This window comes from Oryctolagus cuniculus, chromosome 5, assembly GCF_964237555.1.
Source record: "Oryctolagus cuniculus chromosome 5, mOryCun1.1, whole genome shotgun sequence".
Lineage (NCBI taxonomy): Eukaryota > Metazoa > Chordata > Mammalia > Lagomorpha > Leporidae > Oryctolagus > Oryctolagus cuniculus.
In genome coordinates, this window is record NC_091436.1 from 51,780,394 (window position 1) to 51,808,094 (window position 27,701).

The 27,701-nt window shown below is 39.0% G+C and overlaps 2 protein-coding genes and 1 pseudogene across 7 annotated transcripts in view; all 3 read left to right on the plus strand.

The window, feature by feature from the left end:
* Window positions 1-27,701, plus strand: part of MCM9 (minichromosome maintenance 9 homologous recombination repair factor) — a 404,677-nt gene that overhangs the window by 353,518 nt on the left and 23,458 nt on the right. Inside the window, exons 17-19 of one of the 2 annotated variants that reach the window (XR_011388551.1) lie at window positions 6,793-6,911; window positions 11,945-12,062; window positions 24,532-24,711. The gene's annotated coding sequence lies outside the window, so the exon portion shown is untranslated. The remainder of the gene's footprint in view (window positions 1-6,792; window positions 6,912-11,944; window positions 12,063-24,531; window positions 24,712-27,701) is intronic. The other variant, XR_011388552.1, reaches the window with a different exon arrangement.
* The window catches only part of CEP85L (centrosomal protein 85 like), a 184,618-nt gene that overhangs the window by 97,494 nt on the left and 59,423 nt on the right, over window positions 1-27,701 (plus strand). For all 5 annotated transcript variants that reach the window (XR_011388554.1, XM_070073669.1, XM_051855383.2 and 2 more), the window contains 3 exons: window positions 6,793-6,911; window positions 11,945-12,062; window positions 24,532-24,711. Coding sequence is in view for 4 of the 5 variants with exons in the window: in XM_070073669.1 (XP_069929770.1) it covers window positions 6,793-6,911; window positions 11,945-12,062; window positions 24,532-24,711 (417 nt within the window). In the remaining variant the exon portion in view is untranslated. The remainder of the gene's footprint in view (window positions 1-6,792; window positions 6,912-11,944; window positions 12,063-24,531; window positions 24,712-27,701) is intronic.
* LOC127493155 (YEATS domain-containing protein 4-like) lies at window positions 12,070-22,720 on the plus strand (annotated as a pseudogene).

The window sequence follows — 27,701 nt, forward strand, 5'->3', positions numbered from 1 at the left end:
GGCTTTACTTGCTATGCTGCAACACCAGTCTCCGTCTGTCTGTCTTTAATGTCAAGAGCACGCTGTTAGGAATACTTGGTATAATTAGTCTGGAATTCAGGTAGTGTAAATTGTTTACATTTTCATAGAAAGTTTAAGGTTGACTTGCCAACTTTGAAAAAAAATCTGGGATATTAATAGGGACTAATTTTTTTTTAAAAGATTTTCTTTATTTATTTAAGAGGTAGATTTGCAGACAGTGAAAAGGAGAGGAGACAAGAGAGAAAGGTCCTCCTTCTGTTGGTTTGCTCCCCAAATGGCCACCTCCACTGTAGCTGCACCAATCGGAGGCCAGGAGCCAGGAGCTTCTTCTGGATATCCTACGTGCGTGCAGGGGCCCAAGCATATGGGCTATCCTCTACTGTTTTCCCAGGCCATAGCAGAGAGCTAGTTTGGAAGAGGAGCAGCCAGAACTAGAATCAGCTCCCATATGGGATGCCAGCGCCGCAAGCAAAGGATTAACCTACTGCTCCACAGTGTCGGTCCCAGTAGGGACTAATTTACTTCATAAATCAATATAGGGACAATTGATATCTTAACAATACCTAAGTACATTTCTCCTTTTAAAGGTTTTCTATAATTTCTTAGTGATGCTTTACTCATAGTTTTCAGTGTACAGATCCTCCACGTAATTGGTTAAATTTTTTATTTTTAAGTATTTTTTGATGTAAATAACATTTTTGATTATGAACTTTTGTTAGTATGTAGAAGTTTGTTTGATTTTTAAAATAATGACCTTGAATCATGTAATAGTACTAAAATTACTTATAGTTCTAATAGTGTTTTTTTTTTAATTTTTTAAAAGTTTTTTTATTTATTTGAGTGGTAGAGTTACAGATAGTGAGAGGGCGAGACAGAGAGAAAGGTCTTCCATGCGTTGGTTCACTCCCCAGATGGCCGCAACAGCTAGAGCTGCGCCAATCCGAAGCCAGGAGCCAAGAGCTTCTTCTGGGTCTCCCACGTGGGTTCAGGGGCCCAAGGACTTCTTCTACTGCTTTCCCAGGCCATAGCAGAGAGCTGGATGGGAAGAGAAGCAGCTGGGACTAGAACCGGCGCCCATATGGGATGCCGGTGCTGCAGGCAGTGGATTAACCTACTGCGCCACAGCACAAGCCCTCTAATAGTGTTTTAATTAGAGTATTTATGTGGTCAGTTTGCGTTTCTGGGATGAACCTAATGCATATATTTCTTTATCTGGATTAGATAAAAGTTTTTTTTTTAATTTTAACAATCTGTTCATGAGGAATATTTGTCAAGTTTTCTATTTTCCTGTTTTGTCCATCTTTAATATCAGAGCAGTATTGATCTCATAAAATGAATTGGGAAATTTTCACTTTTCTGAGTCTGTGAAGAATAGGTTTGTAAACATTGAGTAGAATTCCACAGTGAAACCATTTGGGCCTTGAGATTACTTTTTAGAAAGTTTTGTTTTAAACAAATGCAGTTGTTCTAATACTTTATAGGACTATTCAGATTATCCTTTTGTATTAGATGAGTTTTAAATTTTGGTATTGATGTTTTTTGAGAAGTTTCTCCATTTCATTGCAAGTTGTTGAATTTATGTTTGCAGAATTGTTCCTAGTAACTCTGTTAATTGTCCTTCTAATTAATCTGACACCCTGAACCTTCTCTTTCTTTCTTTTTTTATTTATTTTATTTTATTTTATTTTATTTATTTATTTATTTTTTTTTTGACAGGCAGAGTGGACAGTGAGAGAGAGAGACAGAGAGAAAGGTCTTCCTTTTGCCGTTGGTTCACCCTCCAATGGCCGCCGCGACTGGCACGCTGTGGCCAGCACACCGCGCTGATCCGATGGCAGGAGCCAGGTACTTATCCTGGTCTCCTATGGGTTGCAGGGCCAAAGTACTTGGGCCATCCTCCACTGCACTCCCTGGCCATAGCAGAGAGCTGGCCTGGAAGAGGGGCAACCGGGACAGAATCCGGCGCCCCGACCGGGACTAGAACCCGGTGTGCCAGCACCGCAAGGTGGAGGATTAGCCTATTGAGCCGCGGCGCCAGCCTCTTTCATTCTTGATGTGAGTTTGCATCCTCCTCCTTTTTTCTTTCTTAGTCTAGCCAGAGGTTTGTCAATTTTATTGATCTTTCCAAATAACTAGCTTTTTTAACATGACTTTTGTCTGTTTTTCTGTTTTAAACTTTATTAATTTTTGTGCTTAGCCTTATTTTCTTTTATCTACATTCATTGGGTATATTTCCTAGTTTTCTAAAGATAAGAACTTAAGACCCTGGAAGGCAGTGGTGATGGCTGAAATAATTGGGTGTTTGGCACCCACGTGGGAGACTGGATTGTGTTCCTGGATCCCATCTGGGTTCTGGCTGTTGTGGGCATTTGGAGAGTGAATCAGCAGGTAATAGTACTTTTACTCTCTTCTCTTGAGTTTTGGTGTTTTCATTTTCATTTACTTCAACTCATTTTTTTATTTAAAAGTGTGTTAAAAATCAGTGATGCAAAATGTTAGTGATATTATTTTAAATTGAATTTCTGCATCTGTTCTAAGGTGCATATATTACTTTAAATACTGTCAGTTTATAACATGCATCATTATTATTCAAATCCTATCTTATTACATTTCTTAGCATTTTTCTTCTTTTGGTCTTTACTTTAGATTTAGGGAGAAGCTACCTGAAAAAAAAAATCAGTTCCTCATTTATATATTTAATTGAGAGTCAGAGGGACACACACAGAGTGAGATGGAGAAAATGAGAGCTCCCATAAATCAGTTCACTACCCAAATGCCTGTAGCCATCAGGGGACCAAAGCTAAGAGCCAGGAACTCAATCCAGGCTTTCCATGTGGGTGGCGGGAATCCAGTTAGTTACCTGAACCATCACTGCTTCCTTCAAGGGTTTGCATTAGGAGGAAACCAGAAAAATGGCACCAAGGATTGAACTCGGGCACTCTGTGGTGTGATCATGTGAACATCCCAGTCAGCGTCTTAACTATTAGGCTAATGATCACCTTCACAATACTGCTTGGGGCCTGCTTTGTGGCGCAGCAGGTTAACACCGTGTCCTGAAGTGCCGGCATCCCATATATCAACTGTTTGAAGAAGCCCCCTTATATATTGTATCTTCTTAATCACAATCAAAGGAATCCTTTTTCCTTATTTTTGTTTGCCCAACAAAATAGTTCAAGCTCTGTTTGCTTTGTTTCTAAAGGGCTTAGATCAAGGGAGTTACAAATCAGAATACTCTTGTTTTATGCGTATCCATGAAAATATTTAGCAGGTGTTTTAACATTTCTTCCTGCCAGTGGTTCAAGTGTTGTATAACCAAGTAATGTTGTAAACTACCTTTCTTTTGCAGACCTACTTGATCTGTCTGTTTAATCCCTATTATTCTTTTTTTTTTTTTTTTTTTTTTTTTGACAGGCAGAGTGGACAGTGAGAGGGAGAGACAGAGAGAAAGGTCTTCCTTTGCTGTTGGTTCACCCTCCAATGGCCGCTGAGGCCAGCGCACTGCGGCCAGCGCACCGCGTAGATCTGATGGCAGGAGCCAGGTACTTATCCTGGTCTCCCGTGGGGTGCAGGGCCAAAGTACTTGGGCCATCCTCCACTGCACTCCCTGGCCACAGCAGAGAGCTGACCTGGAAGAGGAGCAACCGGGACAGAATCCGGTATGCCAGTGCCACAAGGCGGAGGATTAGCCTAGTGAGCCTCAGCGCCGGCCCCTATTATTCTTGATGTCAAGAGGTATTTTTAAAAAGAAAAAAGCCTTCTCCTTAAGGGAATTGTCAGTCATAGGACAAATTTTTTATTAGAAGACTTGTAAAAAATCTTAATGCATTATTGCCTGTATTTCACCAAAATAGACAAAAAGATAAATAAAACATAGTTTCAAATAACATGGTATAGATCCTTTTGGGTTTGTTATAATTAGAAATGGAAGAACCTTTTTTAGATCATTTGAAGAGGAAACCATAAATCTTTAAGCTGCCTTAGAAGTGTTTTGTTAGATATGATAACAATATACAGAAAGCAATACTTATATGTTAGTTGAAATTAGAGTTTAAATGTTGTATTTATCAGTCTCCAAATCAGTGTACAAATTATAGTACAAATAATTCACCATATCATTCTTGGAATTTCCAAATGTTACATTGAGTTTTGGAATTGCTGATACAATAGTTTGTTTTGCTTGTCTTTTATTAGCTTTATTGAATTTCTGTTTGAGTCACAGTTTGACAAAAGTAATTTCATCAAATAACTCCAATTAAATTGATAGTCATTAGGTAACATGGAGTTTCAGTTAGTAGAGGATTTCTCTCATCAAGTAACAGTGGTGTTTATAGTGCCACATCTTCTTTAGCTTTAAGAAGTTCATTGAGAAAATTTTCAAGCTCTTGTGAGAATATAAAATTTGGAATATCTGGCCGGCGCCGCGGCTCACTAGGCTAATCCTCCGCCTAGCGGCGCCGGCACACCGGGTTCTAGTCCCGGTCGGGGCGCCGGATTCTGTCCCGGTTGCCCCTCTTCCAGGCCAGCCCTCTGCTGTGGCCCGGGAGTGCAGTGGAGGATGGCCCAGGTGCTTGGGCCCTGCACCCCATGGGAGACCAGGAAAAGCACCTGGCTCCTGGCTCCTGCCATCGGATCGGTGCGGTGTGCCGGCCGCAGCGCGCCGGCCGCGGCGGCCATTGGAGGGTGAACCAACGGCAAAGGAAGACCTTTCTCTCTGTCTCTCTCTCTCACTGTCCACTCTGCCTGTCAAAAACAAACAAACAAACAAAAAAATTTGGAATATCTAAGTTTATTAGGACATGGTAGAAGCAATTTAACAGCAGATGCTTCTGTGTTGGACTGCTAGGGTTTGAGTCCTAGCTTTGGCAACTAAATGTACACTGGTTAATGGTGTTTGGATGAGAGAATTTGGGGAAACCGACTTGTGCATGAATCAGACAATCAGAAGGGTTGCCACTTATGGATGGAGCACGTCATGTAGCTCCCTTACTTGTCAGGAGTAACTATTTGTTGGTTTATGAGGCGCGACCTAGGCAGCGACAAGAACAGTCTTGGAATTTGGGCAGCAGTGAGTTCCCAGTCACAGTATCGTAACAACTAACATATGTGTACAATTGTGGGCTGGCTAAATATCAGCTTTGGGGGTATGTTAGGCTAGGGAAAGAATGAAATTCAGAGGCAGAATCTCTGACTAACCTGTCCCTATAGCCCTTTGTGTCATCTCCCCACGTGACAGTTATGTGCTGTTATCAACTGAATTCTAACCATAGTCTGTTCATCCTGTCCTGAATGAGAGTTCCCATCTTACTATTCAATACAAAGCTAGAAAGGCTGAATATATGCTGTAAAAATTGCTTTCTTTTAACAAAAGATCATATCCCTCCTTCAGCTTTGCAAATTTTTAAATAAAATCATATTGAACTGAAAAAAAAAAAGAGAGTTCCCATCTTAATATTACTGACAGACATCTTAATTTAAAAGATAAATGTAGGAGTGGTTGATGTCACACAATCGATGGTTTTCTCAGAAGCAGGCCTTGTTAATAGCATCTTTGAAAAACAAAAATAGGACTGTGCATTTCAGTGTTCCTTAAGTTGCTGTGTGGTGTTTTTATAGCAACATTCATCTAGCCAAAACACTTAGGTTTGGCTTGCAGATTGGAGCAGGTTCCTAGAGCTGCTGTAATAAAAGTCCCACCATCTCTGTGGGTTAACCACCACAAGTATATTACCTCACAGTTCTAGAAGCTGAAAGTTAAGGTGTCAGCAGAGTTGGTTCCTTCTGAGGGCAATGAAGAAGAATCTGCCCTAGGCCTCCCTTTAGCTTCTGGTGTTTTGCGGGCAGTCTCGTTATTCCTTGGGATTTATTTGCATCACTCTGGTATCTGCTTTGATCTTCACATGATATTCCCCCTGTATCTCATCACATAGTCTTCCTTCTGTGTATAGATCCAAAGTTCACTTTTCTGTTAGGACGCTCGTCACTTTGGATTAGAGCTCATCCTAACAACCTGATTTTACCTTGACTGCATCTGCAGAGGCCCTGTTTCTAAATGATGTCACTCTGAGATATTCGAGGTTAGGATTTCAACATTTCTTTTTGTGGAACACAGCTGAACCTTTGATACTAAAATTAAAAAGTGTTGTTTTGGTGGTTGAAATTTGAGGATATTTACCATATTGATTTTCATTGTTGTGAGTGTATTGTGAATATTTGAAACTTTTGTTAAATTCCAAGCAGAGTTTTTCTAAATTATTTTATTCACACTGGAGAACAGTAATCATTGAAATTATCATATTTCTGTGGACACATTTATTTGTAAAAATTTTGTGATTTTGAAATTTTAATTAAATGATGTGCTACATGAAAATTTGACCTGTGTACTACAGAAGCTACTTTTATTTCCTTACAGAAACCCTTCTGGTAATGTTCGGCTAGTTGAGCCGTGTTGCATTCCTTTATATTCACTTTCCGTAGGCCAGGATTAATCATTTATATCCAGAAAGCTCTCATTTCCACAGAAGTATGAGCTTTTATATAATAGTATAATTAGCCAGGTTTTATGTCCTATTGTCATCAGTTCCTCCTTAACATTTACTTTTGGACTTCCTTGAAATTCTCCATGTTATGCTAGCCTTTGCAAGTGTGTTTCAGGTGGTCTTAAAAACCGTCAAAGATGTATTTTTCTATTTTTTAATGATTGAGAAAATACTAGTATATAAATATCCTGAAAAACACATTTAGTATACTAATAGTGTAAATATGTTTATGCAGGTTTTGACTGGATCATCTCATCAGAGTTACTCACCTGCCTATCAAGATTTCAGTAAGTGGGAATCAGTGCTGAAAATAAAAGAAGGACTTCTAAGGCAAAAAGAAATTGTAATTGATCGGTGAGTCTTTTTTTTTAATTACTAAATATTTCAGTCATATGGAAATGTAGATTAATGTAACAAATTAAAGAAACAAATACCTTTGTATTCTCTGCTTGGAGTAGAACTGGAATCTCAGGCAGGTGTTTAGCTCAGTGGTTAAGTTACTGGAGTCCCGTTATCAGAGTGCTAGGTTTTGGTCCTTGCTTTGCATCTGGTCCAGCTTCCTGCTAATGTGCACACTTGGGAGGTAGCAGGTATCAAGTTCCCTGGGTCCCTGCCACCCATGGGAAAACCCAAATTGAGTTCTGGCTCCTGTCTTCAGAGTAGCCCAGCCTCAGCTGTTGTGGACATTTGGGCAGTGAAACTAGCAGATGGAGGAGGTCTGTCTCTTTAAGTATCTCTGTTGCCCTGCCTTTCAAAATGAAAAACAGAAGAACTAGAATCTTACAAATGTGTGGATGCCGTGTGTCTGTCCCTTCCCAGCTTTGTCCTTTCAAGGACTGAGGATTGGTCCAGTTTGCCTAATTCCTGTGATCTTCCTCAGTCACTTCAGTGTGACTCCTTACTAGAAATTTCTCTGTCTTCTGCTTCAGGTAGCAGGTTAGCTACAATGTTAATGAACTATCAGGATTAAAAGATAATGTCTTTTTTCCCCGAGCTACAGTTAGGAAATAGTAAATGGAAAGCAACTTTCAAGTAATATTTTCTCTAACTATTGTGTGTCAGGTCTGATACCATATTAACTGTATTTATGATTAATGTTTAAAATTAAGTGATGTAAGGAGGGTAGATATTGTGGCACAGCAGTTAAGATGTTGCTTTGGGTACCCACAACTCATATTGGAGTGCCTGAGTTCAAGTCCTTGCTCTGCTTCCAATCCAGCTTTCTGCTAATGTGCACCCTGGGAGGCAGGCCCTAGTACCTGGATCCCTGCCAACCATGTGGGAGACCCAGGTGGAATTTCTGGGCTCCTGTCTTCAGCCTGGCTCAGCCCCAGCTATTGAAGGCATTTGGAGAATGAACCAGCAGGTGAAAGATCTCTCTCTTTGTCTCTCTGTTTCTGTTGCTCTGCCTTTCAAATAATTAAAAAGGAATAAGTAAAACTTTTTTTTTAAATTAAATAACTTACAGATAAAAATTATGTAAGCTTTTTTAGACATTTCAAAATTTTTAAATGTTTGAATACTAAAGCTCTGTAAAAGAGATTCATTTGTATATAACAATCTCCTGAAACTTTTTTAGATTTATTTTATTTATTTTAAAGGCAGAGTTACAGAGAGAAAGAGATAGATAGAGGTCTTCTACCTGCCAGTTTGCTCCCAAAATGGCCATAACAGCTGGGGCTGAGCCAAGCTAAAGCCAGGAGCTCAGAGCTTTATCTGGGTCTCATGTGTGTTTTCAGGGGCCCAAGGATTTGGGCCATCTTCCTCTGCTTTCCCAGGCACATTAGCAAGGAGGTGGAATGGAAGTGGAGCAACTTGTACTTGAACTGGCACCCATGTGGGATGCTGGTAACATAGGCAGTGACTTAACCCATTATGCTACAAAGCCAGCCCCTTCTCCTGAAACCGTAATGTTACTTAATTATATTATCTTCTAGGGATAATTAAATGTGTTGTGTATCATGGTAATTGGGAAAAAAGTCAAGGGTACTTTTTTTTTAACCAGTGCTAATTGTTGTTTATATTCATGGCTTATTTAGGATAAAGTTGTAGATTTTTCTAGATGCCTTTTTAAGTTGTAGAGATTCCTTTCATTCCTAGGCAGCTGATGAATTTTCAAATGTAAAACTTATTTTGCAGTTTGTAGGATAGATCCCATTTTGTTGTTTTTCTTTTTTTATTTCTTTTCTTTTTTTTTATTAATTTTCTTTTTTTATCTTTGGATTGAGTTTGCTAAATTTTAGGAATTTTTATTTTATTCTCACAAGATCAATCCTATACTAAGTAAAGAGTTCAATAAATAGTGTGAAGAAAAAAACATACTGTTCCTCAGCAGTGGAGACAAGGGCTGTGAGCAATCATCAGATTGCGAAATATGCATGCAACTCTTATGCATTACAACTTTTGGTACTCTATTATTTACAACAGATCAGGGAAAGCACATGCTATTTTTCTTTTTGGGACTGGTTTATTTCACTAAGTGTAGTGGTTTGCAGTTGCATCCATTTTGTTGGAAAAGACAGGATTTCATTGTTTTTTTTTATGGCTGAGTAGTATTCCATTCTATGTATCTATATCTGTATTTGTATCTATACCACCAATTTTTTTTAAGATTTATTTTATTTATTTGAAAGAGTTACAGAGGGAGGTAGAGACAGAGAGAAAGAGGTCTTCCATCTATCTGCTGGTTCACTTCCCAAATGGCTGCAACAGCCAGAACTGAGGGATCGGAAGCCGGAGCCAAGAACTTCTTCCAGGTCTCCCACATAGACCACAGTTTACTTATCCAGTCTTCAGTTGATGGATATTTGGGTTGATTCCATAGTTTATCTGTTGTAAATTGAATGGCAATAAACATGTAGTACAGATAACTCTTTCATATGCTGATATGATTTCATTTGGGTAAGTCCCCAGGAGTGGGATGGCTGGGTCATATGGTAGATCTGTCTTCCACAATGTCTGAACTAATTTGCATTCCCACCAACAGCAGATTAGGGTACCTTTTCCCCCACATTCTCACCAGCATTTAATTGTTTTTGGATTTCTGTGTAAGAGCCATTCTAACTCAGGTGAGGTGAAACCTCATTGTGGTTTTTATTTGCAATTCCACAGGGCTTCTTGAATTGTGGGTATACAGTTCTTACCAAATTTGGAAAAATTCTGGCTCATTATCTATAGGTTTTTTTTTTTTTCTGCATGCTCCTCCCCTTTTTTTACCTCCTCTCTGAGGACTCCAGTTATACATTTGTTTGACCTCTTAGGATAGTCCTACAGGTCATTGTTGTTGAGTTTTTTGTTTTGTTTTTCACTTGTTCATCTTTTTTTCTCCATGTGTATCTTTTTGGCTAGTTTCCATCACTGTGTTTCAATTTCACTAGTCTTTTCTTCACTGTCTTAATCTGCTGTTAATTGCATTCAATGAATTATTTCTACCTTCCATGCCTTTAGTTAACACATTTTTACTTCTAGCTTCTTGAACATATGGGTACATTTATAACTGATTTAGTGTACTTGTCTTATGTCTACCATCTGTGTCAGTTCTGTTTCAGTTGATTGATTTTTTTTAATGGGCTGTATTTTCCTGCTTCTTTACAATCTCAGTAGTTTTTAATTTGATGCCAGACATTATGATTTTTAACTAGTTTTAGATACTACATATTTTTGTATTCCTAGGCTTTGTTCAAGGCAGCAGTTTTTGTTCTTGTTTTGTTCTTTTAAATTGTGTTAGCTGGCACTAGAGCTATATTCACTGTAGGGTTAATTTTTCCCCCACTACAGAGATAAGACACATGTTATAAATCTAGGATTTTTCAGCCTCTGTACTCTTTGCTGTTTGTGTCAGATAATTATTTGTTGGAGATAGAGGGGCCACCCTGTTTATTGTAGACATTTATTAGCATCTCTGGCCTCTATGCCAGTAGCATCCTGTTCCAGTTGTTAGAATCAAGAGTCTCTGGATGTTGCTACATGTCCCTGGAATCAAAATGGCCCCTAGTTGAAAAGTACTGCTAACCAATGCCCTGTATCATTAAGTTTTTCACCGTGGTGTTTGGGAATTGGCAGTATTCCAAGCCCATGTGAGCCTCAGACACTGTTCCTTCTAAACTTTTTGTTGCCCCCCCCCCCCAATCCACATACACCTTCAGTAGTTTGCTCATAAATGCATTAGTTAGTGTTCAGCTGAGTGCTCAGCAGTGACCAAGCACTGTATGCGCTGTCATTGCCTTGGTGTCTCCAGATGCCCAGCCTTTTCTCTTCTACTCAGGGAGACCACAGTTTCTGAGCTGGAGCTTGAAAACTCTCCTAGCACTGGGCTGAAGCAGTTGGAGGGCCCTCCTCATTTTTTGTCCATCTCCCAGATCACTGTTCTTAATTACCTGGAAAGGACCTTTTTGTTATAAAACGTTAAAGTATTTTAAGTGCTATTTGAAAAGTGTTCAACCTTCTCCCCTAATGTACCTGTTTCTTATTTCATGTTTCTATGTGAATTTCCTTAAAGAATAATGATTTTTTATACATGAAAATAAGTAGAACAAGCTCTTTAATGCAGACAGAAACTCATAACCTCGCTTGCTAAAAAAGTTTCTTTGTTGGTAATTTTGAATAGCATCAAGCTATTTGTTTAGCCACACTGCTGTTATTATTTCTTAAAAGATTTCTTTTCTCATAATCTTAATTATGAGGCTTGCTGTTGAATTTTTAAAGATGATAAAGATGTTAGCATCATGCCTGACATATAACAGTTTTAAAATATGTAAGGTTACACATTTACTAAATTAAATTACTTGTTTCAAGTAATTTCTGAAAAAAGATTTGAAACTGTGTGTCTGGTTCCAACATGACATTATGTTAGTGAGTAAGATGTCAGAGCTACCCAAAGATCTAAATCTCTCATTGAGTTCTCCACCATTGCCAATGCTTATGTGTAGACTACAGTTTGGGAGATTATAAAGATTATGCATGTGTAGAACAATTATAGAGCTAGATAATCTTTATGAAATATTTTTTACTCTTGACAGTGAAGAGTCTCAAAAACTTCTATTGATACATAGAGTGTTGAGAATTTGGATGAATGGAATTGATTTCAAGGTAATGACATTTCAGACTAAGGCTAAAACATTATGTTAGGTAACAAAAAGAAAACAAAGCATGACTTCATGGAATAAAGAAGACTGAATTGTATTATTGCCAGAATTACTTTGTAGTATATTCTTAACTGTAGTTCTACATATCTCATGTTCCTATAAGTAAAAAATTTCTCTATGATTTTACAATTGATAATACTTTTAAACTGTTATGTAAAATTTTGAAATACCAGAAGTTCTACTTATAACTATCTACTAGAAAACTGTATTCTTTGTAATGTGATATTAAATTATGTTTTACAGGCAGAAGCAACAAATTACCCACCTACATGAGAGGATAAGGGATAATGAATTACGGGCACAACATGCCATGTTAGGACATTATGTAAATTGTGATGATTCTTATGTGGCTACTTTGCAGGTAAGACTACAGAGAATTTTGTGATTATTTGTAAGTTGTGGGTTAATATACTTATAATATTAGGGCATTTTTAATTGATTATTCACATGTCACTAAATAGGTAGCATCTCTTTTCTTTTACAGGTCTGTGACTTCCCATTTTATAGAGATAGCATAAATTCAACCTGCTTCCTCATCAGAATTCGGATTGTTTCTAGTTTGGCTATTATTAACAATGCTGTGAAGAATAACATTTTTTTAAAAAAGATTTATTTATTTATTTGAAAGGCAGAGTTACAGAGAGGCAGAGAGAGAGAGAGAAAGGTCTTCTATCCACTGGTTCACTACCCAAGTGGCCACAATGACCAGAGCTGTGCCGATCTGAAGCCAGGAGCCAGGAGCTTCTTCCAAGTCTCCGATATGGATGCAGGGGCCCAAGGACCTGGGCCATCTTCTACTGCTTTCCCAGGCCATAGTAGAGAGCTGGATTCGAAGTGGAGCAGCTGGGACTTGAACCAGCGCCCTCGTGGGATGCTGGCACTGCAGGCGGCAGCTTTACCCACTGTGCCATAGTGCTGGCCCCAAGAATAACCTTTTATAAATACTATTTTGCTCAGGTATAACTATTTGTGTAAGTGAATTCCCAGAAATGAAATTTTTAGATGTCATATGACTAATTTATATTGATTGTATCAAATTGCTGTTCTGGAGAGAAATGTCTAAGACTCCCCTTTCTTTTTTTTTTTTTTTTTCACTTTCAATTCTCTTTATATACAGAAGATAAGTTTAGCATATATTAAGTAAAGATTTCAACAGTTTGCACCCACATAGAAACACAAAGTGAAAAATACTGTTTGAGTACTAGTTATAGCATTATATCACACTGTACAGCACATTAAGGACAGAGTTCCTACATGAGGAGTAAATGCACAGTGACTCCTGTTGTTGACTTAACAATTTGACACTCTTGTTTATGGAGTCAGTAATCACCCTAGGCTCTTGTCATGAGTTGCCAAGGCTATGGAAGCCTTTTGAGTTCACCAACTCTGATCATATTTAGGCAAGCTCATAGTCAGAATGGAAGTTCTCTCCTCCCTTCAGAGAAAGGTACCTCCTTCTTTGATGACCTATTCTTTCCACAGGGATCTCCCTCACAGAGATCTTCCATTTAGGTGTTTTTTGTTGTTGTTGTTTGTTTTTTTTTGCCAGAGTGTTTTGGCTTTCCATGCCTGAAATACTCTCATGGGCTCTTCAGCCAGATCCGCATGCCTTAAGGGCTGATTCTGAGGCCAGAGTGCTGTTTAGGACATCTGCCATTCTATGAGTCTGCTGTGTATCTCGCTTCCCATGTTGGGTCATTCTCTCCCTTTTTTATTCTATCAGTTAATATTTGCAGACACTAGTCTTGTTTATGTGATCCCTTTGGCTCTTAGTCCTATCATTATGATCAACTGTGACAAAGCAGAGTTAGACAGTGAGAGATAAGACTCCCCATTTCCACCTGCTCACTCCCAGCCATGCTAAGTGTGTTACCAAACTTTGGGAATTTTTCCCTTTGGGTAGATTTATACAAAATGCAGGAGGAGTTATCTCCAAGGGTTTAATGTGCATGAGGGTACTTCAAAGAGTTCATGGAAAGTGTTTAAAACATGAGTTTATTTTGGTGTATGTAGATTTTTGAAATCCTTTCTTAGTTTTTTTATAATATGCATTTTTCATGTGGTATGAAAAATACTTTTCACATCAGAATAAAGTCATGCCTTCAATTCTGTTTTCTCACAAACTTTTTGAAGTGTCCTCATTTATTTTGACTGATATTGAGCTGCTTTTTATATATTTAAGGCCCATTAACATTTCTTGTCCTGAAAATATCTAATATTTTTAATTATATTTTTATAATTTAAAATTTATATAATTTATTTTTATATAAATTAGTCTTATTTATGATTTGATTGGAAAATGCATTTCCCAAATTTGTCGTATTATCTGATTATATCATTGTTTATTTTATGTATTTTTTTACCAAAATATTCATTCTGAATATTTTCCACCTTTATGAATGAGCCCATTCAGCAAAAACAGTTTCTAAGCATCTGTGCTAAATTCTGAGGTTACAAAGTGAAGAATAGCTCTTACAGGGAGCGATCACACCAGAAAGCACAATTTTCCATTTCTTCTGAATTTACTTGTGTTCCATATGGGTAAAGCAATCTTTAGAACCTAGCAATAGAAAGTGGGTGAAATTGGTTTTGCTTGTAAAGAGAGTGCATTCTAATGGGAACACAGACAACAGGGTTCATGATGGTTTTAACATAATTTATATGACTGGAAGGGTTACATTTCCTATTTACAACCCTCCTTTTTAAGAAGTTTCTGAAAATGTGCTTGTATGTTTTTCTGTATAAAGTTTCTAATTGCCTTATTTTCAAAGGAAAAGAAAGCCATATTTTCAAAATTTATTTTAAAAGCAGATAAGATGGGGGCTGGTGGGGTGAGAAGAGAGAGATCTTAATCCATTGTTTCATACCTCAGATGACTGCAGTGGGTTGAGGGGGAGCAGCCTGAAACCAGTAGCCCTGAACTCCATCCAAGTATCCTATGTGGCTGGCAGGGGCACAGCATTAGGGCTGTCCCAGGCACATTAGCTGGGAGGAGCTGAATCAGAAGCAAAGCAGCTAGGACTTGAACCAATGCTCCTTATGGAATGCTGGTGTCCCGAGCAGTGCTTTATCTGATGTGCCAGGATGCCAGCTCCACCTGTTAGTTTTTTTTGGGAGTAGGGTGGGAATCATAAGTTAGACCAGATAGCAATTTTTTAAACAGATTTATTTATTTACTTGAGAGGCAGAGTTGTAGATAGAAAGAGGGAGACATAGAGAGAGGTCTTCCATCCTCTGATTCACTTCTTCATTGGCCTCAACAGAGCTGGGCCAATCTGAAGCCAGGAGCCAGGAGCTTCTTCCCGGTCTCCTATGTGGGTACAGGAGCCCAAGCACTTGGGCCACCTCCTACTGCTTTTCCAGGCCATCAACGGGGAGTTGCATCAGAAATGGAGCAGCCAGGACACGCAGTGGTGCCCATATGGGATGCCAGCACTGCAGGTGGATGCCTAACCTACCATGCCACAGCGCTGGCCCTACCAGATAACTTTTTTATGATAGATATTTCCCTTTGTGGACATTTTTCTTCATGTTCCTCATCAAAGTCTTTATACCTAGATTTTTAAAAATCCCTTTAGGTGGAATTTTCCCTTCATTATGTCTTCAAATGTGTTTGCATTGATGTATTAAAATCAGGAAATACGAGAGAGCAAATAAGTTTCAAATTTACCTGAGGCAGAGCCCTTTAACATAGATTCCAGCTTACTCTTAATACTTTAGCTACTGATATATCAGAGTAACTTGTTATTGCATGGTTTCATTTATGACTCCTGTTCCATGATAGTAAGACTCTGGTACGGTACTGAATTTAATCATGTACAGTTTTTTGAAAATAGTATTCTTATGCTATAAACTACTATAATTTGCTTTGATAACAGTATCCTTGATAGAAATACTGAATTTATAACTTTGCCATTCTCTATAAATATTTTAATTAATTTATACAATTACTATATTGGACAAAACAAGTAAAACAATAGATCTCTGAAAACTAGTGTTTTTTTTTGACACAGGATCAGACCAGTAGAGGGCTCTCTAAGTCAGTCTCTAAAGTCAGATAAAACTGGAAAGATGGAAAAGGGATTGCTAAAAAAATTAGAAGGAATTTGAGTGAAGTGGAGAATCAAACTGTAGTTGAAAAATTTGATTTAAGAAGGGAAAGTTGTAAAAATGAATGTCAAGAAAATCCTAAATATTAAATAAGCATGATAAATGTAGGAGAAAAGCATTTCTCAGCAGGTAGAGATAGACAGCTGATAAAGGGTTAAAAAACAATATGATAAAATATTTCTTTACACAAGGAATTTTTACCATAGGTCATTAAAAAATAACTAGTTTTTGTGTACAGTATTTGCAATGTGTACATTTTTCTTCTCCATAGTTTGTTCATCCTAATTCCATAGCACGTTAAGCAAAATTATGCATTTAAAATTCTGTGTATTCCTGAGTAAATAAAGTCAGTTTGTAAAATAAAAATAGCATTATTTTATTAATTTATTGATGAAAATTGTATTCTTGAGAAGTAAATTCCATTTGTCTATTAAAAACTTGGACAGACCAACACTTTAGTTGACCTCAGAAGTAGATGTCACTAAGGCTCATGGATACAAGATGAGAATGTCTTTATCCTAGATAAACTCCAAAGCTCCTTAGATAGTTTTAATGGTATAATTAGTAGAACCAAAGAGTGGGCTCTCCTCCTGCGCCGGGGCTGAATGGCCTTCAGGGACGGCGTCTGCCTGAAAGGGTTGGCGGCTGCCGAGCGCCTCAAGCGCCGGGACTCGCCTTCTCTTAGTCGGAAACCCTCCAGCTGTGCCCGCTCGGGAGGAGGGGTGCTTTGAGGGGAGCGAGCGGTGACCCTGCCGGCCCCGGTGTCTTTCCCTGGCAACGGCGGCTTCTTCTGTGGGACAGTATGTTCAAGAGAATGGCCGAATTTGGGTCTGACTCCGGCGGGAGAGTAAAGGGAGTAACTATTGTTGAACCAGTAGTTTATGGTTAATATTGCTTGATATTTTGGAAAGAGAAGAAGATGGACACACACATCAGTGGACGGTATATGTAAAGCCATATAGCAATGAGGATATGTCGGCATACGTGAAGAAAATCCAGTTTAAATTGCACGAAAGCTATGGCAATCCTTTAAGAGTTGTTACTAAGCCTCTGTATGAAATTACCAAAACAAGATGGGGTGAATTTGAAATAATCATCAAGATATTTTTTATTGACCCTAATGAAAGACCTGTAACCCTGTACCACTTATTAAAACTATTTCAATCAGACCGGTACCCCAGCTCACTAGGCTAATCCTCTGCCTGTGACGCTGCACCCTGGGTTCTAGTCCCGGTTGGGATGCCGGATTCTGTCCCGGTTGCTCATCTTCCAGTCCAGCTGTCTGCTGTGGCCCGGGAAGGCAGTGGAGGATGGCCCAAGTGCTTGGGCTCTGCACCTGCACAGGAGACCAGGAGGAAGCACCTGGCTCCTGGCTCGGGATCAGCGCTGTGTGCCGGCTGCAACAGCCATTTGGGGGTTGAACCAACGGAAAGGAAGATCTTTCTCTCTCTCTCTCTCTCTCTCTCTCTCTCTCTCTCTAACTCTGCCTCTCAAAAAAAAGTATTTCAATCAGACACGAATGCAGTGCTAGGAAAAAACAGTGATTTCAGAGTTCTATGATGAAATGGTATTTCAAAACCCAGCAGCAATGATGCAACAATTATTAATATCTCATCAGCTAACATTAGGAGTCTATAAACATGAAACAGAATTTGCAGAACTTGAAGTGAAAACTAGAGAAAAATTAGAAACTACCAAGAAGAAAACAAGCTTTGAAATTGTAGAGCTGAAGGAGAGATTAAAAGTAAGTCATGAAACTATAAATTGTCCAAAAATGAAATCAGGAATCTTGAGGAAGATGATCAAACAAAAGACATATAAATGGCTTTGAAGAGAACTTGCTAAAAAATAAGGTGGACTTTGATGGAGAGAAGGACTTAATTGTGATGTTTCTTAGAGGAACTGTGTATGTCGTCGTTGACTAGATTCTTGGCAGTGGAGTCCAAGTATTTGTACTACTCAAACAATCTCTAAGGGAAATAGGTGTACATTAAGGATCAATCCTGCAAAAGATTTTACCAACCCATTTTAGGGAAATTCTATGATGTTAAGCACAACTTTTAAAATATTTTTATTTTAGTATATGTGTAGGTTATTGTCCTTTGACAGGCATCAGAATTTCATTATGAAGAATAACTTGTACAAATTTTGTGTGTATTTCTCTAGTAGTTAGAATTAGTGGTAAAGTTAGCCTGTGTATTTAATTTCTTCAAGTTCTTACCTGCCCCCATGTTACCTGTCTTATTTATGGTATGCCCAGTACATACTCAATAAATGTAGTTTGCAGATCCTTAAAAAACAAACAAACAAACAAAAAAACAAAGAGTGGTTTGTACTTACAATGCTATATACCAAAATACCAATGTATGGTTAATAGGCCTTCATGAAAAAAGTCAAAATATAAAAGACTCTTTTTCTTAATGTTAATTGAAGAAGGAAGAAGCCTCTTTTCTGTATACATGGGTACCTTGGAAAGACTGACTGGGTTATACTTTTATTAAGCCTTATGGATGTATTCTTCCTTTCTTTCTTGCTGTCCCTTTTCTTTCCATTTGTATCATGTTAATTCTATTTTTTTTCCTTCAGCTGTTTTGTTCTATGACCAAATCCTTTGGTTCTGCTGAGCATTTAGTAAATGAGTCCAACCTTGACAAATGACCCCATTAAACAAAACATTAAACATCTAATGTGTTAAAAACCAGCGCCACAAAAGTGTGAAGAGCATTTTCTACCTTCATTGGTCTAAAAGCCCACAAAGAGGTACTTGTATCAAAGAACATGTTTATCCATTTCCTTAAAAGGTATTTAGGGGAAAAAAGATACTTAGGTTCACTATGGATAGGTACCATTTAGGCTCTAGTAATAAAAAATATGTGAATAAAGTGCTTTATCTTCAAGGAATGTACAATAAAGTGAGCAACACTGAGAAGCAATGGATAATTGTATGTTGGTGGAGGTGCCCAAATGGATTAGATATGAAGAGCTGTGGGAACTCCTACCAAGAATAAATAGGGGCCAGTGCTGTGGCGTAGTGGGTAAACCCGCCACCTGCAGTGCTGGCGTCCCATATGGGTGCCGGTTCTAGTCCTGGCTGCTCTGCTTCTGATCCCGCTCTCTGCTATGGCCTGTGAAATCAGTAGAATATGGCTCAAGTTCTTGGGCCCCTGCACTGGCATGGGAGACCTGGAAGAAGCTCCTGGCTCCTGACAACACAGCTCTGGCCATTGAGGCCATGAGGGGGGAGGGGGATAAACCAGTAGATGGAAGACTTCTCTCTCTCTCTCTCTCTCTCTCTCCCCCCCTCCCCCTCTCTCCCCCTCTCTCCCCCTCTCCCCCCCTCTCCCTCCCTCCCTCTGCTTCTCGGTGACTCTGCCTTTCAAATAAATAAATAAATAAACCTTTAAAAAAAATACAAGAACATATAAAATCATCTTCCAGAGGTCAGATCAGGTTTCCTGTAGGATGGGCTATCTCATCTGAGCACCTGTTGAACTAGGGTTTGAAGCACAATGCATAACATGTAAAGATGCCCACAGGACTGAGGGAAAACAATGTATTTGGAACTCTGAGTTATTCTGTGTGGGTGAAGTGTAAAATGAGAGAAAGAGAGTGATAAGAACTGTGACTGAAGAAGTAAGCAGGGAGGGGTCACGTGATAGCAATGACTTGGAACTAAAGGGCTCATCTGTCTCAGGTTTGCTTAGGGCAGTCCCAGTTTATGCCTATTATACTGATATAATTATTACTAGTACCTTCTTTCACTATGCACAGTATTCTGGTTTGTACTGGGTGACAGAAACTGGATTTAATACAGATGGTATTGGAAACAGGGAAGCCAGTCAGAAAAATTTCTTAGTAGTCTTAGAGTTAAAAGAACATCTGAATTCTAAAACAGTGGTGGCCAGGATGAGAAAAAGAGTGTTTATTGAATATCTGTGTCACCATGCATAGTAAAATGGGCCAGATTTAGTGAGTTACTTATTGGGATGAGAAAGAATAATTACCTATTTTCATATAATGATGGTTGATTGGCTTACAGTATCGGTGACCTTGGTAGAGCCTGCTGAATTAAGAATACTTTTCAATGGGGCCAGTGCTGTGGGCGTAGTAGGCTGAGCCTCTGCCTAGTGGTGGTATTCCATATGGGTGTGGGTTTGTGTCCCTGCTGCTCCTCTTCCAACCTAGCTCTCTGTGATAGCCTGGGAATGCAGTAGATAGGCTGCTGCACCCGCGTGGGAAACCCAGAAGAAGCTCCTGGCTCCTGGCTTTGGATCTGCCAGGCTCAGCTCCGGCTATTGCGGCCATTTGGGGAGTAAACCAGCAGATGGAAGACCTGTCTCTTCCTCTCTCTCTCTCTGTAACTCTGCCTCTCAAGTAAATAAATAAATCTTTAAAGAAACAGATTTTTAAGCAGATAAGTCTGAGCTAAACTTACACATTGTCAGTTTGGTTGAGGTGCAGCATGAGGCTGACATCTGGGTGCAGTCAGGTCTGAGCCACAGTAAGAGATTTTAGTGTCATTGTTCTAAGTTTTGTGTGGTTGTTGAAGTCTTGGGCATGATCAGATGTTACAGAGAATGTTTGAGAATAAGAAAATGGGGCCCAGAACTAAGGGAACACAGTGGTATTTTAGAAACTAGCAGAAGAGCACAATTGTGAAGGAGCATGGGCACAGTTGTCATAGAAATGAAGGAAAGGAAATCTTTCTCTGCAAAGTAGGAAATTCAGAGAAAGCAGGTAAGGGACTGAAAAGATGAGTCTTGGCCGGTGCCTCGGCTCACTTGGCTAATCCTCCGCCTGTGGCGCTGGCACCCTGAGTTCTAGTCCTGGTTGGGGCGCCGGATTCTGTCTCAGTTGCTCCTCTTCCAGTCCAGCTCTCTGCTGTGGCCCGGGAGGGCAGTGGAGGATGGCCCAAGTGCTTGGGCCCTGCACCCGCATGGAAGACCAGGAAGAAGCACCTGGCTCCTGGCTTCAGATCGGCACCTGGCGCAGCGTGCCGGCTGTAGCGGCCATTTAGTTGGTGAACCAACGGAAGGAAGACCTTTCTCTCTGTCTCTCTCTCTCTCTCACTGTCTAACTCACTGCCTGTTGAAAAGAGAAGAGAAGGGAAGGGGAAGGGGAAGGGGAAGAAGAAGGGTCTTTTTTTATATTTCTTTATTTATTTTTAAGGCAGAGGTACAAAGAGAAAAGGAGGGTTGGGGAGAGGGAGAGAGTGAGTCAGAGGTCGACAGATCTTCCATCCACTGGTTCACTCCCCAAGTGGCCACAACAGTTGGGGCTTGGTGATGCTGAAGCCAGGAGCCTAGAACTCCATCTAGGTTTCGCACGTTGGTGGCACGGTCCTAAGGACTTGTGCCATCTTCTGTTCCTTTCCCAAATGCATTAGTAGGAAGTAGAGGGAACACCCTGCCTATTCCTAATCGTAGTGGGAAAGCTCACCACTAAAAGTGTTAGCTACAAGTTTTTTTGTAGCTGTTCATTAAGTTGAGGAAGTTTCCTTCTTATCCTAGTTTGCTGAGTTTTTAATCATGAACGGGTGTTAGGTTTTGTCAAATTCTTTTTCTGCATCTACTGATATGATCACGTGATTTTTCTTTTTTAGCTATTTGGTGTGATGGAGTACATTTCTGATTTTCAAATGTTAAACCAACCTTACATACTTGGGAAAATCCCACTTGATCTTCTTGTATAATTATTTTTATACACCTTGAGATTTAATTTGCCAATATTTTGTTGAGGATTTTAGCATCTATGTTTATGCATACAGTGGTCTATAGTTTCCTTGTAAAGATTTTGTCTCATTTTGGCTTTAGGGCAATGCACTCCTCATTGAGTAAGGAAGTATTACTTCTACTTTTGTGTTCTAGATGAGAATTTTCAGAAATGGTATACTTTCTTCCTTGGGTAAATTGAAATTTACCATTGAATCCATTAGGACCTGGCACTTTCTGTTTGGGGAGGTTATTAGCTGTTTATTGAGTTCCTTTAGTGGATATGATCCTATTCAGTATTACGTGAGTTGTGGTAGATTTTGTCTTTCAAGAACTTGTTCTTTTCCAGTGGGTTATCCATGGGATCTGTAGTAAGTAATTTGTGTTTGCTTTCTTTTTTTCTTAGCCTGCCTAGAGGCTTATTGATTTTATTGTTTTCTTTTTCTTTTTCTTTTTTTTTTAAGATTTATTTATTTATTTGAAAGTCAGAGTTACACAGAGAAGGAAAGGCAGAGAGAGAAGGTCTTCCATCCAATGGCTCACTCCCCAATTGGCCGCGGTGGCAGGAGCTGCGCTGATCCGAAGCCAGGAGCCAGGAGCTTCTTCTGGATCTCCCATATAGGTGCAGGGGCCCAAGGACTTGGGCTGTCTTCTACTGTTTTCTAGGCCATAGCAGAGAGCTGGATGGGAAGTGGAGCAGCCGGGCCTTGAACTGGCGCCCATATGAGATGCCAGCACTGCAGGCCAGGGTGTTAACCTGCTCTGCTACAGTGCAGGCTTTTTCAAAGAACCATCTTTTGGCTTTGTTTATTTTTTTTTTCAATTCTTATTCCCAGTTTCATTAATTATTTGCTGTGATTTAATTATATCTTCTGCTTACTTTAAATTTTATAACCTCTATTTCTTATGGTTGATTGTGTCTAGTTTACATAGTTTCCTGGAGCAGAGGCTTAGAAAATTTATTTTAGAGTTTTCTTCTTGTCTAATATATTTATTCAGTGCCATAGCTTTCCCTGTAACCAGAACTTTCTTGGATTCTACAATTTTGGGTAAATTTTATTTTTATTTTCATTTAATTAGAAAATTTTTAAATTTCTTATTTTCCTGTTTAGCCCATACATTATTTAGAAATTTTAACCCACGCATCATTTAGAAGGTTTTTGTTTAATCTCTTTAACTATTTTTGGAATTTCCCAGCTGTATTTCTGTTTTTTATTTTTAGTTTTTTCTAAAAAGATTTATTCATTTATTTGAAAGTCAGAGTTACACAGTGAGAGAAAGAGAGGCAGAGAGAAAGAGAGAGGTCTTCTATTCACTGGTTCACTCCCCATTTGGCTGCAGTGGTTGGAGCTGCACCAATCTGAAGCCAGTAGCCAGGAGTTTCTTCCAGGTCTCCCACATGGGTACTGCTTTCCCAGGCCATAGCAGAGAGCTGGTTTGGAAGTTGAGCAGCTGGAACTCGAACCAGTGCCCATATGGGATGCTGGCACTGTAGGAGGCAGCTTTACCCACTGTGCCGTGGCGTGGGCCCCTATTTTTAGTTTATTTCCACTTTGGCCTAAGAGCCAGTCATCGGATAGTTTCTTATCTTGTAAAATTGTTAAGGTGTGTTTTATGGTTCTGAGTGATGTTCGTCTTGGTGAATGTTCCAGATGAGCTTGAGAAGAATGTGTAATGCTGTTGAGATGAGTAGTAGGTAGATGTCAGCTGTGTGTCCTTTGTTGCTGGGCTATGGAGATCCACTGAGTCCTTACTGATTCTCTACCTGTGGATCTGACCATTTCTAATAGAGAATTGTTAAGATCTCTAACTACTGTAGTGGATTATTTATTTGTCCTTGCAGTTGTTGTTGTTGTTGTTGTTGTTTTTAAATTTGTATTTTGGGGCCCAGCACTGTGGCGTAGTGAGCGAGTAAAGCCACTGCCTGTAGTGCCGGCATCCCATATGGGCGCTGGTTCGAGTCCCAGCTGCTCCACTTCAATCCAGCCCTCTGTTGTGGCCTGGAAAGCAGCAGAAGGTGTCCCAAGTCCTTGGGTCCCTGCATCCCTGTGGGAGACCCAGAAGAGGCTCCTGGCTCCTGGCTTTGGATTGGCTCAGCTCTGGCCATTGTGGCCATTTGGGGAGTGAACCAGCAAAGGGAAGACTTTTTCTCTCTCTCTCTTTCTCTCTCTCTCACTCTCTCTCTTCCTCTACCTCTCTGTAACTCTGCCTTTCAAATAAATAAAATAAAAAGATATAGCTTAAAATACGTATATTGACACTGTTGTTTAATACATATGCTTTAAAGATTGTTATGTCTTGTTAGAATATTGACCCCTTTGTTATTATGTAATATTGATAACTTTCCTTGCTGTAAAGGATGCTGTTTCTGAAATTAATGTAGCTGTTCTTGCTATCAAGGGATATTAGTATGGTATGTCTTCTCCATCTCTTTAGTTTGCATCCATATGTGCCTTTATATTTAGTGAATCTAAAATGGGTTTCTTGTACACTACAAATAGGTGGATCTTGTGTTTTAATCCACTCTCACTATTTCTGTTTTTTGACTGATGCATTTAAACCACTGATATTCAGAGTGACTTTGGATGTACTTCCACTAATATCAACCATATTTGTTAAAGGTTTCTATTTGTTGTTCTTTATTCCTTTTTTTCTCTCTTACCATTTGAGCATTTTATATGAATCAGTTTTCTTTTGCTTTTTATTTTACCCATTATACCTCCCTTTAATTTTTTTTGCTGATTGTCCTAGGATTTTCATATACTTTTAGAATTAATTCAAGCCCATTGTCAACCCTTTAGTGCTTCATAGATAGTGCCATGTACCCTAAAATAACCACTTTCCTAAACCTTCCTTCATGTCCCATGTACCGTTATATCACTGTTGATGTACATTTCACTTACACATAAACATATCTAATAACTGCATAATTGGCAAGCAGGAGAGCTTGGATTGAAACCAGGGTCTTTACACTTTAAAGTCTTGCTTGCTTTTTTTCTTTCCTAATAGCCACAATATGAGAATGCTGCACTCCAGACTCCATTTTCAGAGCAGTCAGTGTCCCATTCCCAGCAAGATGAACTTGAGCAAAAGCTTGCATCTACTGAGAAAGAGATTTTACAGCTCAATGAGTTTCTCAAACAAAGAATAAGCCAATTTAATGAAGAGAAGAAAAAACTGGAGGAAAAGGTAGGCATTTTTATAAAGTTGCATTAGATTTATAATATTTCTTCAACATATAATTGCCATTTTCCTAGTTCCTGGTGTCATACCAAGTTACACATTTATAGCAAAGTGATTAGTTTTGTGTTAACTTTTGAGAAACCTGGGCTATCTGCAAAAGTCCAAGGCTTTTCTTAAGAGATGGAAATACTGCTTTATGTTGTATCTTTCTAACTAATAGTGAAACCCTTTTTAAGTCAGTTGTCTGTCCCATTAACTGTACTCCTTTTCCTTACCGGATCTATCATTCCCTGTTTCTTTGTTATGTTTGGCAAAAGAATTGATAAATGAAATGAAGTTGGTCTTTGATTCATAAGGATAGGACTTTAAGTTATTAAGTTCAAGTTCCTGATTCAGAATAAGTAGCTAAAAGCCAAGTATGTACATATGCACATGATAAATATATATCTACATTTATTTGACCTTTCTGCCTTTATTAGAAGTATTTTTATGCATTATAAGGTTTTAAGGTTTTAGCGTTTGCAGAAGGCAAGGAAGCAGCCGATAAAAGCAGAAAAGACTGTTATTGTGGAAAGGACAGCATAGTGGAGTTTGAGGTGGGATTGTAGCCTGCCTGGAGAGCAGGAGGGGAGGCTGAAGTGAGTGTTCAGTCCCCGCACAGTGGGCAACAATGTATTAGTGATGTTTGCTGGGGGAGGGCCATGGAGACATGCTGGGAGATTCATGTCCACTGTGATAAAGTGAGTCTGAATGCCCAGAAAAGATGCTTGGTAGGTGTTTATTGGGACCAACAATGTATACGTATGGTCTTATTAGGCAAGGATATCCCTGGCAAGGAACTGTAAAAGTCAGAGTCAAGCCAGCAGAATCTTAGGCAGTGAAATGCCACAGTGTTACCATCGGGGTCATTTTGCTTGTGCCCAGCTTTACCAGGTGTGCAGTTAACCATTTGTGTCCCAACACTTCAGCGAGTTGTAACACATATGTCATTTTATTCCATTGTAGAATCATTAAAAGTCAAGGAGATTACATGCTAGCCCTAATTTATTGAAGAGCCATAGGTCCTGAGCCACTGCTTAGTGGTAGAACTTGTTTTAGACTGTTGCTCTTGATATATCTAGCTTATTAATATATATAGTGAGCTTTCCACTCAAAGGATGTTGGAGAAGATCACCGTGATTTCTGCAGACAAGTTTGGTGTTACTAATAGAGAATTCAGTGGATATCTTTGTGTACATATGTATATATACATAGGAGTTGAACTTTTTATCTTCCAAAACCGACAAAAATATTATATGATCTTTCTCAGTTGTATGTTGTCTTTCATCTTGGCTAATTTGAAAATAGCTTAAGTGTCTCATATCTTTTCTGCATTTTATATTGTTTTGTATAATACCACAATCTGAGGGAGGGAAATATATCCACTGATATACACAAGGGAGGGATTAAAATAGTCTCTCACCTGAGACTTCTTAAAAATTGTGATGAAAATTTTGATGATTAAGTGAGTAAATTTTCTAAAATACATTTTAAGAATATTTTGTCTAAACTTCTCTCATCATTTTTGATGTCTAGTGGTTAATAAAAACATATTATGTATTTACTACCCATTTGACATCTCCTGCTTTGGATGTGTCATTAGGACTTAATAGTTATCATGTTCAAAACTCCATTCTTTTTTTCTCAACTTTTATTTAATAAATATAAATTTCCAAAGTACAACTTTTGGATGATAGCAGCTCCCCCTGCCCATAACCTCCCTCCTACCTGCAACCATCCCATCTCCCACTCCCTTTCCCATCCCATTCTTCATCAAGAGTCACTTTAAATTATCTTTATATACAGAAGATCGACTTATTATATACTAAGTAAAGATTTCAGCAGCTTGCAGCCACACAGAAACACAGTGTAAAGTACTGTTTGAGTAGTAGTTTTACTGTTAATTTGCATAGTACAACACATTAAGCACAGAGATCCTACATGGGGAGTAAGTGCACAGTGACTACTGACACTCTTATTTATGACATCAGTAATCACCCGAGGCTCTTGTCATAAGCTGCCAAGGCTATGGAAGCCTCTTAAGTTCACCAACTCCGATCCTATTTAGACAAGGCCAAATCAAAGTAGAAGTTCTCTCCTCCCTTCAGAGAAAGGTACCTCCTTCTTTGATGGCCTCCTGTTTCCACTGGGATCTCACTCACAGAGATCTTTCATTTAGGTTTGGTTTGGTGTTTTGGTGGTGGTGGTGGTGGTGGTGGTGTGGTTTGTTTTTTTTGTTTTTTTGTTTTTTTTTGCCAGAGTGCCTTGGCTTTCCATGCCTAAAATACTCTCATGGGCTTTTTAGCCAGATCTGAATGCCTTAAGGGCTGATTCTGAGGCCAGAGTACTGTTTAGGGTATTTGCAATTCTATGAGTCTGCTGTATATCCTGCTTCCCATGTAGGATCATTCTTTCCTTTTTAATTCTATCATTTTGTTTATGTGATCCCTTTGACACTTAATCCTATCATTATGATCCAGTATGAACTGAAACAGATTGCTTTGACTAGTGAGATGGCATTGGTACAAGCCACCTTGATGGGATTGAATTGGAATCCCCTGGCCCGTTTCCAATTCTACCATTAGGGTTAAGTCCGAGTGAGCATGTGCAGAACTGTACGTCTCCTCCCTCTCTTATTCCCACTCATATTTAACAGGGATCACTTTTCAGTTAAATTTAAACACTAAGAATAATTGTGTATTAATTAAAGAGTTCAACCAATGGTATTAAATAGAACAAAAAAATAGTAAAGGGAATAAAACAGTAAATTGTCTCTGGACAGTCAGGATAAGGGCTTACCAAGCCATTGTTTCTCAATGTGTCCATTTTACTTTTACAGGTTTCCTTTTAGGTACTCAGTTAGTTGTCACCAATCAAGGAGAACATATGATATTTGTCCCTTTGGGACTGGTTAGTTCACTCAGCATGATATTTTCCAGATGCCTCCATTTTGTTGC